The sequence below is a fragment of the Chroicocephalus ridibundus genome, chromosome 3 (assembly GCF_963924245.1).
Source record: "Chroicocephalus ridibundus chromosome 3, bChrRid1.1, whole genome shotgun sequence".
Classification (NCBI taxonomy): Eukaryota; Metazoa; Chordata; class Aves; order Charadriiformes; family Laridae; genus Chroicocephalus; species Chroicocephalus ridibundus.
The window spans coordinates 32,122,239-32,136,804 of record NC_086286.1 but is presented as its reverse complement, the minus strand read 5'-3'; the positions used below and the strand labels follow the sequence as shown (position 1 = coordinate 32,136,804).

At 43.3% G+C, this 14,566-nt stretch overlaps 1 protein-coding gene across 2 annotated transcripts in view; it reads right to left on the bottom strand.

Annotated features, from left to right (window-relative positions):
- The window catches only part of EPAS1 (endothelial PAS domain protein 1), an 81,002-nt gene that overhangs the window by 16,958 nt on the left and 49,478 nt on the right, over positions 1 to 14,566 (bottom strand). Inside the window, exons 3-7 of one of the 2 annotated variants that reach the window (XM_063328635.1) lie at positions 8,728 to 8,879; positions 8,049 to 8,133; positions 7,656 to 7,718; positions 7,426 to 7,544; positions 7,117 to 7,319 (exon numbers count right to left, since the gene is read on the bottom strand). In XM_063328635.1, the coding sequence (XP_063184705.1) occupies positions 7,117 to 7,319; positions 7,426 to 7,544; positions 7,656 to 7,718; positions 8,049 to 8,133; positions 8,728 to 8,879 (622 nt within the window). The remainder of the gene's footprint in view (positions 1 to 7,116; positions 7,320 to 7,425; positions 7,545 to 7,655; positions 7,719 to 8,048; positions 8,134 to 8,727; positions 8,880 to 14,566) is intronic. The other variant, XM_063328636.1, reaches the window with a different exon arrangement.

Below are 14,566 nucleotides of genomic sequence, written 5' to 3'. Positions count from 1 at the left end.
TCTGTAACTTTGCTCTGAAACCACAATTGCCTGTTCGTTTTTAACAAAAACAGAAGCTCTCACAATGAGTTGGTCATCAGAGAAACAACAAATACAGAAGGAACCCTAATAAAAGTAAGGCTCCCAAAATACAGTTGCTGCTTGCCTTTACCAGTGTGTCCCAGCCGACTGCGTGAAAGTGGCCAGAGGCTTTTGCCAGGACCAGTGTAAATATACAGCCTTTAAAAACAGAAACTATGGCCTTTGGTTATATCATGGCATAGTATCATAAAACCATCCTGGTTAGTTTGGAGCTCATCACAAGGGGAAGGCTTTTAAAATTCAGGAAGTTGAGGATTTACGCTTAATCCAGTCACTGAGAGCTAAGAGCCAAGTGTGTGTGTGTGTGTGTGCGCGCGCGCGCGTGTGTGTGTGTGGGGGGGGTGGTGAGTGGGGAGAAGGAAAAGGAAATAAAGATAATGGGAAAAAAAAGGAGCATCATGTACCCAGCAGCACCAATGCGAATCCAAAACCACATTACAGCCTTCATGGGTGTCAACAGTGGAACTGAGATAGCAACCGAAGAACACAACATGCTACAGCAGGCTGAGGGCCTCTTAACTCTTATCATACAGGAATGGCAATCTCTATGCCAAATTGTTTCTTCCAATCCTGTAATTCCCCTCTCAAATTGCTCCTCGCTGTTCATAACAAGCGCCCTCACTATAAAATTACTCTTCTGGTCATTCCATGGCACAGAATGACTTGCGGTGGGATGCTCCTGTGATAATGTAAAATATAATTAGATCTAATGTAATCTTGGACGAAAGATAGCAAGTGGTGGGTTGATATCTTTTTCCTACAACCAACTAAAAAGTGCACAGAAAGATAAAAAGAAGATATCAAAGAATTACCCACAAACCCCACAACACTGGCCAAATTCTGAACCCATGCCTGGGAAAAGTGAAATACTAATCAAGAGTAATTGTTTTAAAATAGTTACTTAAAAAAAAAGTAAACAGCCAAACAGCCTCTATGCCCTTTTTAACTAAACTGTTAACCTGTAACTACTATTCAGATTCATTACGTTCCTCTTTAAACACTCCTGGGAGTGAAATGATTTGTTAAAAAAATTATAGAATGTTTCTTTCTCCCATCCCCCCAAAAAAACCCTAGAGCTGGCTGACAGTGTTTCCTAGATAGATTTTAAAATACCACTATTTTATAACAAACACCCTCTCTCCAAGAATTGCTGGCAGTATTGGGATTGGGTGCATGAATTGGCAGATCGCACCTTCCTTTCTTCCTCCTCTGGTGCTGCTGACTCTGAAAAAGCTTAAAAAAGGCTGGCAGGCTGGAAATCAGATTAGCCAATTCCATCCCTGTCTCCATCACACCCGTCCTGTGACCCTCCTGAAACATCCGTGGAAGACTGGCCACAGCCGAGAGCCTGAACAGCACCTGGGCCAGGAGGCGGCGAGTGCTTCGGCGAAGGTCTCTGCACTGACCGCACTTGAGCATCAATTTTGAGGCTCACCAAGTGAGGTGCACCCTCCAAACTCCACGTGTGCTTTCCACAGGAGCCTCCTCTTAGCAATACGACATGCCAAGTGAATACACAAGAGGACTAAGTGCAAAGGAAAAAGCATCCTACGGAGCTATGAGGAGGAGGAGGAGTACCTAACTAAGAGAGTCACAGAAATGCATACGTCCCGTGGGACCAAAGGGTCGTTTACAAACCTGAGTCCAGAACACAAGACTCCTACTTTTGCTTAGACACCAGACAGGAAAATTGCTCTTTGTGCAAGCTGTGGAATGACAAAATTGGAAAACAAACTGTATGGTGGTTTTGGATGGCGTTCCTGCCATGGTAGGCTTTGTGTTTCCTTTGCATTTGTAAAAGCTAAATTGGTGCCAATTAGAAGGATAATAATAATAATTTTTGTTGAAGAAGACAGGTGGGCTGAGAGGCTGTTTGTTCTCCTGTTCACCACTTGTTTCTGAAAGCACAAATAGCTCTGGGAGAATCTTACTTTTGCCAGACTGGCCCTTCAGTTTTCTGAGCTAAACTTGTCACCATGATGTATTGAGGTCAAAATCTCAGAAAACACATTAAAGAGGTGGGCAGTAGCCCTCCACAGTAACGAATCTGTCCCAACTACCGCGACTTAAACACTATTTTGAGCACTACTTTAGTTTCTCTTAATATACCCATTTCTTAGGACGTGGAGTTAAGGCAAAGTTTTGTGCTTAGGGTACACAATGGAGAAACAAGCGATCTGAATCCTGTATTTCTAGATCTGTACAACTTTGCCCTACTTTATCTCTTTGAGAGATGGCAAAGCAAACAAAGCTCACTGCTTCAAAGGCTGCATCTCCTAAGGGATGAGCTATTTCAAGTGCTTTGGTTTTTCTTAAAATTGTGCTTTTCTGTCTCTTTATAGGAGCACAAAACTTTTTATTGTATACCATTTCTTGAGTTAAAATAGTATCGTGAGGACTGAGAAGTCAGGCTCTTTGTGAAAGACTGCTGTAATGTTTACTGCTCGTAAAAAAAGAGCTGGGTGTATATTCGTCGGGCCGTGTGTGGACTGTGTGTGTGAGGGTGTGGATCTCAACAAAATCTTTCTGTATTCAAACCATTCCCAAGTTATTGAAGTTAAATTGGTCTTGACGGGAACATGCAAACAAACAAAGTTATACTTAAAGCAGAATGATTTAAAAAAAAAAGGAAAGAAAAAAATTAAATCCTAGCCCAGCCGCTGCGCCTGGGGTTAAAGCACTCTGCCAGCCTGCTATAGAGAGGGCGGCAGGGCAGCGCGGCAGTCCTGACAAGTACCCACATTTCCTCTCTAAAACGTTCATGGCTTCTTCCACTCTAACCCAGGCCAAAGAAGAAAATAAAATGCAAAACCCTGGGACCCCCATCCACTCCTCAGAGGGACGGCTGGCCTGGTCAGGTGTACCTGCCCTGCTAAGCAAAACAACTAGATGGGTACATTAAAAACTGCACCAGGACTCTGGCTCTCCTACTTGTTTGGTCCATCTAAATCAAAGTTTCATTATTAACAAAAGAAGTCGGTTATGTTTTTTCTTAAATATGGCACATACCAAAAGCCAGTTTTGCCAAATTTGGATCTTTGGCTTCAGATATCACCACTATTGTCTCCATACTGGACCTCCTCCCTGAACAGGGATCAAGGGACAGGAGGTCCTTTCAAATGCCTATTTGCATTCTGAACTAATTTAAAAATATTTCCCTAATACAGGTCAAGTGGCAAACTGACTTAAACCCTCATATAAGGTCTCGCGCCTGCGTATTTCTGTTTTACAGGGACATATCTGGAAGCCCAATACAACTCAGCTTCCTCTCAGTCAGGCACAGCCTGGATCCCACGTGTACATTCGTATTAGGAGAAACCTAACTGGGACCAACACTATTGGCATTGCATCCTCCTGCAGCATCCTATTCCAAATCACCATACACCCTCCCCTTTCCTCCTTTTTCTTCTTCAGTTTTTCCATTAAAATGTTCCAATCAAGACAAGGCAAAAAAGACTATAACTAATTGGGTTTCTTGTAACCAGGAACATACAATTCCCCAAAGCAAGCCATGCCTTCAAAGTAATGGGGAACATACGCTTTTCAGCATGCCGGTGCCAGGGAACTGGTTTGTGACGCAGCCTTCGGAGCCGCCGCCTGCGCATCGCGCCCCGTGCAGAATAGAGTTGTTTCCTTATCCTTCTCTCCCCTCACGCATGCTGCCCACAGCAATCACGGCTTCCCTCTCCCCTCCCCAGCACCCCAGAGAGGTCTCAGGGATGAAGGTGAAAAGGCAACACCACCCACGATGCCACGTTACCCTCCCTGCTTTCAAAACCCAGGTCCCCTCCCAAACCACAGCGTATGGTTTTCCTTTGTTATGCATAAGCCATAAAGGCTGAGACGGCCTGTTGCTGGGGCACCTGAAGTAGTTTTGGGGTTTTCTATCAAATTCAGACACAGTTTTCACTTTTGTGTGTTTTTCCACCACAGAAACATAGAGCTGCCATTTGTACCTACCCATCGCCCCTGTGGCCCTGCAGGGGAAGATGTGCTGAGCATCAGCTATGCCACCAAGGTAACAAAATTGCCTTCGTACAAAGAATTGCCTTTTTTTCTGACTAAAACACCCTCAGTGGCAATCCTCCCTGACACAAAAGCACTGTGCGGCTGAACTAAATCCTCACTTGGATTTTTGAATTGTACCACTGATCAGCATTTCCGTACTACAGCTAAAATAATCCTTCCTGTAAACCACTTAGCCAAGGTAAGTGGAGCAAGGGAACATTTTTAAATCGCTCTCCAGGAATGGCCGAAGTAGCCATTTAACAGAACAACCTATTTTTATTATTTATATCTCGCAAACCTTTCTTTACAGGCTCATCACCTTGCAAAAGCTGTTTTAAGAATACAAACATATCCCACCTAACCACTGGCGAGTCACAGGCCCACATACACAAATTATTTTTTGGAAAGCAAAATATATGGGCTAGTGTCTCACACGTTTTAAATGAGGGATGGCCAGTCTTGCCCGCTTCATATCACATCTGTCCTGAACCCTCCCGAGGAAAAACCAAAAGAATCAAGGCACGTCATGTCAGCCAACTAGTTTTTGTTACAAAGTGTTGAAAGGTGGACAGCCTATATTTTGTGTGTCGCTTTGTGACAGACAGAGACTACGAGCTTTCCTAAGGAGCTGACAGATGTGATCCTCATTTTCCGCAAGGATAAATTTGAGCTTCATGTGCCAGGGCAGCTCTCTTCTGCACCCACTTAAGCTTCACCCTGATGGTGGATGCTTCCATTAGTAAGGTCCAACACAGCTGCCATTCATTAAGCTACTTCCTCAGAAATCCTAGAGTTTACTTAACTGAATGCTTTAAAAATAAAAACTTAATGCCCCCTGGAAGCAGACCTGCCCACACCAGATGAACTGCAAAGGGGACACTCAGATCGCTGCAGCCCTCAGTGGTATCAGCCCTGAACTGGAAACACGCAATCTCTTAAGGAGCAACGAGCTGTGTCAGCCCTGCTGCTTCACTGCAGAAAGGCCAGAGCAGGTTGAAAAGGGTTTAGGCATCTGACTGGCACATGCTGCTTTTCCTCCCCCGCTCCTCAGCCTGGATTTACATTCCTGGCATAAACTGCTCCTTCAATACAATTTGTCTAGCAGCACCGAATTTGATAAGAACAGCTGAGTGTTTTGCATTTTTATGTGTCTAGTGATGTGTTGCCTGTTGGAGAGAAATCAACATCCCTCTGGGAGGGAAGTGAGAGCCAGGAGGATCTGCTGGGAAGAACCTGAAAGGTTCATGAGGTCTCTTACTTCTCTGGCCTGGCCGGCTTTTTACAGCTTTATCATAATCTCAATAAAACACGAATGAAACATCCAAGCAAAACTATCTAGTAAAAGACGTGCTGTTTTGTTGCCCGGTTTTAAAGAAAAATCTCTGAAATTCCCTACAAGTTAAATCCTCCAGAGGAAGCTGTTGTATTTCACTGCCATGTGAAAAGTTTTCCCCATAAATCAATTCCTACTGTCTAAGACAGGGCATAATATGTCATTCTTTTTAAAATAAGTACGTGTATCTAATGGGATAGTATCAGTCCCTCTAATTCTCATTTATAATTGCTTCTGCATCAAGTCTGGCAGAGATATGCGAGTGATGCAAAATCCTCTGTTACTCTCCTCTAGGCTGCTACTGAATGTCCCCAGTAATTCAGAGGTACATCGCTTTTAATAAAGAGTCGCTACCATACTGTTGCCTGCCCTGCCCCCATCAGCAAAATCCTATTGAGATATCAGTATTTTCATCCTGAAAGTATTAACACAAAAGAAAAAAAAAAGAAGTCTGTTTTATTGCAGTTACATCAGAGGACATTTCTAGTTACAGCACACTTGCTGCTAAATTCTCAGAGAGGTCGGAAGAAGGTCAGTCACAAGTTTCACACTTGTAATCTTGCTTTCATCCACAACTGCTAACACTGCTAGTTTATACGGTTGCTTCATCATATTGTTTAAAATAATGATCTTGCTTAGCACAAGTTTTAAAAAAACCTTGAAGGATGAAAAAAATAACCAAGATCTCAATCCCACGAGTTTTTGTGTAAAATGCAAGCATACGTATAATCCCACTGATAACCCTACAGACCCAGGCAGTTGCTAGCATCTCTAAATTTCAGCAGACTAGTTTCACTAGACAAAAAACTTCATATTAAATTCAGGAATGATCTCATAAACTTAAAAAACTCCCAAACAAACACCAAACCCACAACAATACAGACAGGACTTTCTGGGGAAATGGGGAGCAGGAGGACACTTCATGGGAAGGGATCTGGGGCTCACTCACACGAGGGAAGATGGTTACCACAATATGTAGACAAGAAGAAGAGGTAGACAGTATGAAATGCCACAGAGATCCCAGGGAAAATCAGGCAGGCAGAGACACGGGGGATCTCCATTTTTCTACTCAAGAGGGAAACGTGGGGAGCAGAGGACACAGCCCCTTGCTTGACCCAAGATCTTCCCCTCCCCTTCATTTCGCCATGAAAAGGAGCAGACAGATAACCAGCAAAGGTTGTTTGCTTTTAATTGAGCAAGAGGCTGCAACCCCATTTCATAGCTGCAGATGCTCTGGATGCCTTAGCAATTCTTAGCTAATCTAGAGCATAAAGTACTTTCCAGCTAATTGATAATAGCATCCTGGGCCAAATCAACCATAAGACGGTCCTTGACTAAGGTCCGTAAGGCATGTCATTTCAGACATTCTCTAAAAAACAAGAACAGAAATCCTGTGAACTCTTCAGTTTGTTAAAACCCAAGAAGCTAACGCTTATGGCTCCGAGTTGCCTCATCTGCCAGTGAACTTGAATTCCAAACTGAGCAGGAGGAGGAAGTACAACAGGAATACTCTTTTGCCTAAATTGAGATTTGAAATGGATTAAATGAGCCACTGAATACCTGTCTTGGTAACAGACTGGACCTTCTTCTAGTCCTTGCTTACCAGGTCCACACAAGAGGACATTTGGAAGGACTGCTTGTTTTGTTCAAGAAGATAGAAACACCTATGGAAAGGAAAAATCAGTGAAGTTTACCTGTCATCACAGTAGGTAAATTTCATGTCCATGCTATGGCGACTCAGGAAGGTCTTGCTGTCCAGGGGGATATCGATGTTTGAAGGATGCTGAATAGGCTCACACATTATTATAAGGCAGGTGAGAAGAGGCTCTTTATATCCACACAGAGTGTGAGGAGGGCAAGTGTTATACACTTTAACTTGTCCAGTGCAGTGTAAAACCTGAAATAAGGATTTTTGAACGAGAAACAAACTTAGAATGTACTTTCTCTACATGGCAAAATGTCTTTTTACATAAAACCCATGTATTATGGCTAAAATATGATACCTTCCATGTGGCAGACTTGAGGTTAACAGTTCTGCCTCTGTTGGTAACGGTGCATTTCATCCTCATGAAGAAGTCACGCTCAGTTGACATCTCTTTGCTTTTCTTTCCAAAGCCTGGACCTGTATAAGGAAAATAGTAAATGAATTTTCTCAGTTTTGCTTCTTGATTTCTTCTATTTATAAGCATGAAGGATTTGACAGAAATAACAAACTAATTCTCAGATAATTTACCTGCAGAGACCACCAAAGATGCATGGACCATTGAAGAGCAGTTTGTAGAGCTCAGACCTAAAACTTTAAGTGGAACTTAAATGGGACTTTGTGCATTTAATCGTATGTTTTAGCTTGCAGCACATAAATCTTTGCAAAGTGTTACAAGTGAGAACATTATGCCTGTCTTAACTTGATGAAAGGAAAACACTAAGCAAACAATTCTTAGTGCTATCATATATAAGCAATATTTGGCAAAACAAAACAAATCTGCAAAATATTGAATAACTGTTAATGATTACTCTAGAAATGAAAATTCCCTTTTCCATGACTAACAGATCTCTACTGTCAGCCAATTACTTAATTTGGTTATTTAAAAAGCAAACAGCGACTCTTTTCTATTTTCATTATTACCATTTTTCAGACTCAGATTCTCTCGAATTTCTTCATGGTCACATGGATGAGTGAAGTCAAAAATGCTGTGTCCAGTTAATTCCACCTGCGCAGGAGTAAGAACTATATTTAGCCAAATAAAAGCAACTAATGGTATTTATCTGCTTCTAAACACTACCTGTCCAGATGAAATTGGTCGCTAGAAGTAACTGCATTGACAGGATGCTCACAGACACAAATCCTGTGACCCTTCCTTTGTTTATCCTATGCCTAAGTTCTGATTTTCTTCCCAGATCAATTCCCTATCTTTGGATTTGCATGGTGCAGTTAACAGTCTGGTTATTTTCAACATAGAAGAAGAAACCCCTCAATCCACAAAGCAGAAAAGGAGGGACCCAAAAGAGCAGCTCCGTCCCCTCTTTCCCATAGTCTAAAGCACAAGTTGAATAAATGCCCATTCTCTCCACGGTAATATCTAGGAAGGCAAGTCTGCAGTCACCAAAGAGACTACAACTTTGATAGAAAGGGAGAGGGAAAACCCCCACTGTTGTTTGGTGTGCAGGGTACCTGCCTGAGAAATAAGACATTTTATTTCCAGACTTTTTTGCAGTGACACGCAGCTGTTTTTCTGCATTTAGGCATAGGACTCGATTCTAGGAATTGTATTACAAAGACAGGAAAGTGTTAGGGAACAAGTTACCTGGGTAAGACCCATGTATTTGTTGACATTCTCTGACAAAAAGATCATGTCTCCATCCTGTGTCACCACGGCAATAAATCCCTCCAAAGCTTTCAGGTACAAGTTGTCCATCTGCTGGTCTGCCTCTAGTTCATTCTCATTGTCAGCACATACTGAGAAAAAAAGAAAAAAAATAATGTAAAGCCTTCAGCACCCTACCCAGCCTTTTTCAACACAAGCACATCCAGTTAACAAGGCAACAAAACGTTTTTCTGCTGTTAGAATTTCCTTTCCACGAACCCCTCCTGGTGGGGCCTTCTGAACAGCGTATAAAAGGGATGTCCTTATCACTAGAAAGGCAGGAGATATTTTTCGAAACTTTCTGGAAAATACAATAGACCCTCTATTCACCTTTAGCGTGTTTCTGCAAGATGTATTTTCAGTACATAATGCCTATATACCCAGACATCTTCTTCATGCACATTCTTTTAGCCACGTGCAACCTTTCTGTCTCCTAACAGGCACGAGGCGTAGGGCAAATCTTACAGAAGGAAAGTAAATTTGTGCCTTCCTAACAAACATCTAACGGAAGACTTCTTCATCAGGTCAGGTTTTCTAAGAAGTTCAAATACTGTTCCTACAAAGTGTGCCTAAATAGAGCTCTCCACTCAGTATGGAGAAGTCTGTTAACACTACCCTTAGTAGAAAATGTAGAAAAATACTCCTTTGAAGTGCTTTTTGGGTAAATCTCTCTTTCATCCCATAAATCTCAGTATTCCTGGGAAAACACAGATCCATCCCACCGATACCTGCTTTTTCATCTGCAGACATCAGAACTCTCTATGCACCACTCCACCAAACCCTGACAAGCTTCGTCACCCACCTACGCTCCTCCTGTCCCTCAAAAGCAGGAGGCCCTCAAACCCCACTTACATCCCGTATGTTTGCCTATGCAGATTCACGAACCCACTGCATCCTACCCGTTTTTGGGAAAGACATGCCACTGTTATGCTGAAATCTAAGGCTATGCTAGAATATTCATTGAAGCATTTTTTTGGTTACGCGTTTTCCCTGTTGCTTTTTGTCTGGGCTGCAGAGACACTTGACAGCACCCCGATGCCCTGGTCGTGTGTGCTCCACATTGCTCATCTCCTGCGATGGGGGGGGCGAAGCAGGCAAAGCTGCAAGCAGGCAGGGAGAGACACTGCTCCTCCTAATGCCAGTCACCCAAAGTGTCCACTCAGCACTCTTGCCTTCCCTCCTATGCTTTTAAGCATGTTTCAGCTCCATGAATAAGAAGCCTGCAGGAGATGATTTGTAGATGACTAGTATCAAAAAATTTCTGTGTAGGAGCAGGCCCATTCATTTCTTGACATGTTTTACACGAAACTTCTGGGATTTTTCTCTTTACAGAACTATTTGCAGATATCGCATCTGGTCTGTGTACCTCAGACATGCTGTGGTGAGCTTATCTTTACAGTTTCGTCAGTTAGCCTGCACATATGCAAGAACAAAAAAAACCCCTAATTGTCTCAGAATAACAGGCTCCAACCATACACTGCTGCAGCTAGGAAGCCATAGGTAAGTCCCATCTAGATCAAAGGTGCTCCATAGCCCCAGGGCAGCGAGGATGATCTGAGAGGAGCTGCTCTGTGCCCCTCCCTAGTGGCACAAGAGTGCTCCAGGCTGGAGCCACCACTGACTTTGCTGGCCAGAGGCTCCAGCCATAATTGCATCAGCCTTATTTGTCAGAACAGTGGGACTCAAACGAGTTTCTTGGAGAAGTTGCTCTTCTTTGTTGGTTTAATGTTGCAATTTCAGTGCACAGTTTTTCTTCTCTAGTACACACACTGTTAGCACTTGAGAAAAGTATTTCATTTTTGTTCTTTTCCTCCCTGAAACAGTACTTTCATCATTTTCCTTCATGTTTCTTGTCGAAATAATAATTTTGGAAGAAGTCTATAGCAGGAGTGGGGTATTACTTTGTAAAACATTATTAGAAGTGGTTTGGGTTTGGTATGCGTTTGGATAGGGAAGAAGCCGAGCCATAGTGCAGCTTTCACTTTGAAGTATTAATGAGTTACAATTAAAGGATGAGTTCTATCTATACACCTCCTGAAACTGCATCTGCTAGTGCCTAAGGATGGACAGTGAGCAAAAGGTGGAAGGATGAGCATTTGCAATGCAGCGGCCACCGAGTTGCCCTTTGGAACAGATGAGCGGTGACAAACATGATGCTGGCTGCTGCTTCTGCATCCTCCTCCTGCTCCTCAACATCCCTCCCCAGCAGCAGCCCGTTACCCATCGTGCAAACAAGGAAACAAACGGACTCAGCCCCAGAGCCATTGGGAGGCACTTCGTTTATCACCCTTTGCTTCTCAGCACCGTCATTTGGTAGGAGGGAAGAGAAGATGCTCTCTGGGGATGGCCAGCACAGGCTGGGGATTTATCATTTTGTGTCCCTGCACTGCAATTATAACTACACGCGCGGGGGCCAGTTCCTCCTCAGTACAAAGCAACTGACTTCAGGAAATTACATCAGGGCTGGCATTTAAAATACAAAAAATACACAATAATATATTTGAATAGTATGCACTTTGACCATAATGACATTTAGGGAAGGAAAAAAAAAAAAAAAAAAAAAAAAGGTAAGTGACCATCTGCTCCCAAGCTTGTTTCTGCTGTGTAAAGAATGTCAAGGGTCTTTTTTTACTTTTCCGGAAGCAAACAAATGGTTTATTCAGCAGGGATCATGGCTATAGCCCAAGACAATCAGCCAAGTGTGGGTTCAGAGAAAGAAATGACTTTTCAGCTCTAACCCCAGACCCTCCTTTCCATTTTTTTTCCCAGCTCATTAAGTTTGCATTAACAAAACATGACCATTCAAAGGCAGGAAGGCTATTCAAAGCATTTGTATTCTTAAATGCCTCCAACAGTGAAAGACAAACACTTTACTTGTATTATCAGATGATTAAGTTTGCTTTTCCATGTATATAAATTATATTACTTATACAAACACATGCAGAGGACAGAGGATCGCTCACATCAGGGCTGCAGGTTCAAACCCTTATCGTCCTAGCTGAGCACTGCGCTTAAAGATATAATCAGCATTAAAGCACGTGATTATAGGGGTTTGTTGGATCAGAGTTCAACTATTTAATTAAAATTACCTTCATCCAGCTGGAGGAGTCTGTGATGCGGGCTGGGAGGAGGGAGGGAAGAGGGTTTGTGCTGCTGTGCACCCCCTCTCACATAACCCAAAAGCACAACTGAGGCGTTTTGCAGACACCCTCCACCTTCCCTGATAACTCAATAAACCCCATTGCGTGCCTGCCTTCCCCCTTAGCAGCCCTGGCCACGGCAGGCAAGAGGAGCTGGCGGATACAGGTTTCTTGTAATAATTAATGCTTACATTTCAAAGATGGAGTGCGGAAAACATGGGCACCATCAGGCAAGTGAAAAGTACCTCCAGGGACCACTATGCTGCTGCCACCATCTCTTCCTTGCCTGTCCCCTGTGGGCATCCCCGGCAGCCTGCCCAGGGAAGCCCAGGCACGGGGGGCTGCACCAAAGGTGCTCACGTCTTCTGCTGTGTCCAGGTTCTTTATGGTGGTTGCAAACACACAGTCCCAGAAGGTGTCATCTGAGCTAAACCCCTGAAGCATGTTAACTACCTGAAGATCCTTAGTCTGCAGCAAAGAAATCATAGAATGGTTCACCATTCATAGAGTCATAGAATGAAATCACCTAGTTCCAACCCCTCTGCCATGGGCAGGGACACCTCCCACTAGACCAGGTTGCTCAAAGCCTCATCCAGCCTGGGCTTGAACACTTCCAGGGATGGGGCATCCACAACCTCCCTGGGCAACCTGTTCCAGTGCCTCACCACCCTCACAGTAAAGAATTTCTTCCTAATATCTCATCTAAATCTACCCTCCTTCAGTTTGAAACTGCTACCCCTTGTCGTATCACTACAGTCCCTGACAAAGAGTCCCTCCCCATCTCTCCTGTAGGCCCCCTTTAGGTCCTGGAAGGCTGCTATAAGGTCTCCCTGGAGCCTTCTCTTCTCCAGGCTGAACAACTGCAGCTCTCAGCCTGTCCTCATAGCATAGGTGCTCCAGCCCTATGTGCTGGGCATCATTGTGGTGGCCCTACTATGCCCTGTATCAGGTAACTTAGTATAATTATAGTAATATAAATAATAAAAGACAGTCCCTCATACGGCTACAGTTACAGCATTGTAGCTTGCTCCCTTTTCTCCTGTGAAAATCACTAGCTACTAGTACACAGAGGATATAACACCCATCAGGAGACTCATACATCAGAAGCAATTCAGTTATTGCCACTAGCAAAAATCTGGTTTGCTTTAGAAAGAATCTATTTTGCAGAAGAAAAACAAATAAACCCATTGCTACTGCAAGCTACTCCCAGAAATCCCCATTGTCTTTCACTTTGGCATAAGAAATTTCAGCTTCAGGTGGAAAAAAGTTGAGAAAGCTGGGGCCAAATCAGAGCAGGTTAGCATGAGGAGGTGGGGGCAGAACTTGGTTTCCAGTAGGTCTGAGGTCACTTTATCCAGGTAGCGGCACCACACGTAGACTTGACAGAATTTTCCAGGTCTTAAAGGGCTCAGTTTACCCTGATTTTTAGGTAGACATTTTGTCATCAGCAATGCTTTTCAAAAAAGCTGCAAACTAAATTTTGAAATAAGGATGCGTTTCTTCTTTTTTCCTGCAACTTTTTCCATCTTTACTAACGGGAGTATCTCAGTTCCGGCACCATGACAGTATAGCAGGGAGACTGGAGTGCAAATATGCCAGTTCAACTTTAAATTAATAGCACATTCAGCAGAACAAAGTACTGTAATATTATTGTTCATATTATAGTTACATTTATGGATCCCAGCCAAGATTGTGCTCATGTAGCACTGGGAAGCCTACAAAGGAGGCAGAATCCTTGTCTAGCTGTGATCGAGAGATCTTGAAACACGTCAGAGAGCCACAGAAAAGCGCAGTGCCCTCCCCGGGGCGACTGTCAGAGCTACAGCAGAACCGGGAGCAGAGCAACCGTGTCCCATGTCCCAGTTTGATGGGTCATCCACTGTTTGTACTACCCCAGGGCAGTATTTCTTGGCATCAAATTTTGATTCAGTATTTTTCAGTCCGTGTCTCAGTGTTCACCAGATTGTGGTAAATAGTTTTTATTCAGCTCTATTTTGAAAAAAATTCTAACCACCAAAGTAGAATTTACTCATCAACAAGAAACTTTGAACTGTAATGGCAAATGCTTATTGCAGTGTTTATGATAACCTTTTATGCTAAAAATAGCTCTTATAAACAAGCTTTGATTAATTCCCACTGTCAGGATGTGCACTGTTCCCAAGTTTAAGAACACTTTTTCCGTAGATGCTTGCTCATTTCCTTCAGTCCAACCTCTTGGAACGAGTCTGAAGGCTCAAAAACCAGGCTCTCTGTACAAGAAATAACTGCTCAGGTGTAAACAACCTCCTAGTAAACAGCCTATACTCCTCTCAACACCTTTGATCAGACTCAAAGGGGCCTTTTTGGTCAGTTCAAGAGGTAGATAGTGAGCAAAAGGGTTTTTACTGCAGGTCACACTGTCACCTCCACAGAATTTTCATGGCTTTGTCTCTAATCCTGGATCCTACAAGTACCAGAAAGTTGCTTGGATATTGTGCATAACAGACATCAGGCTACAGCTGCCACTCCAGAGGAGGGTTGTGAAAACTGCCTGACGCCAGTAGGTAAAAGTTAGGGAAGATCTAAGAGCAGCTCCATCCTGCACCAGAGAGCAGCTTTGAGACAGACTTGTCTCTTCCTGGTTTCTTGTTTTGCATCAA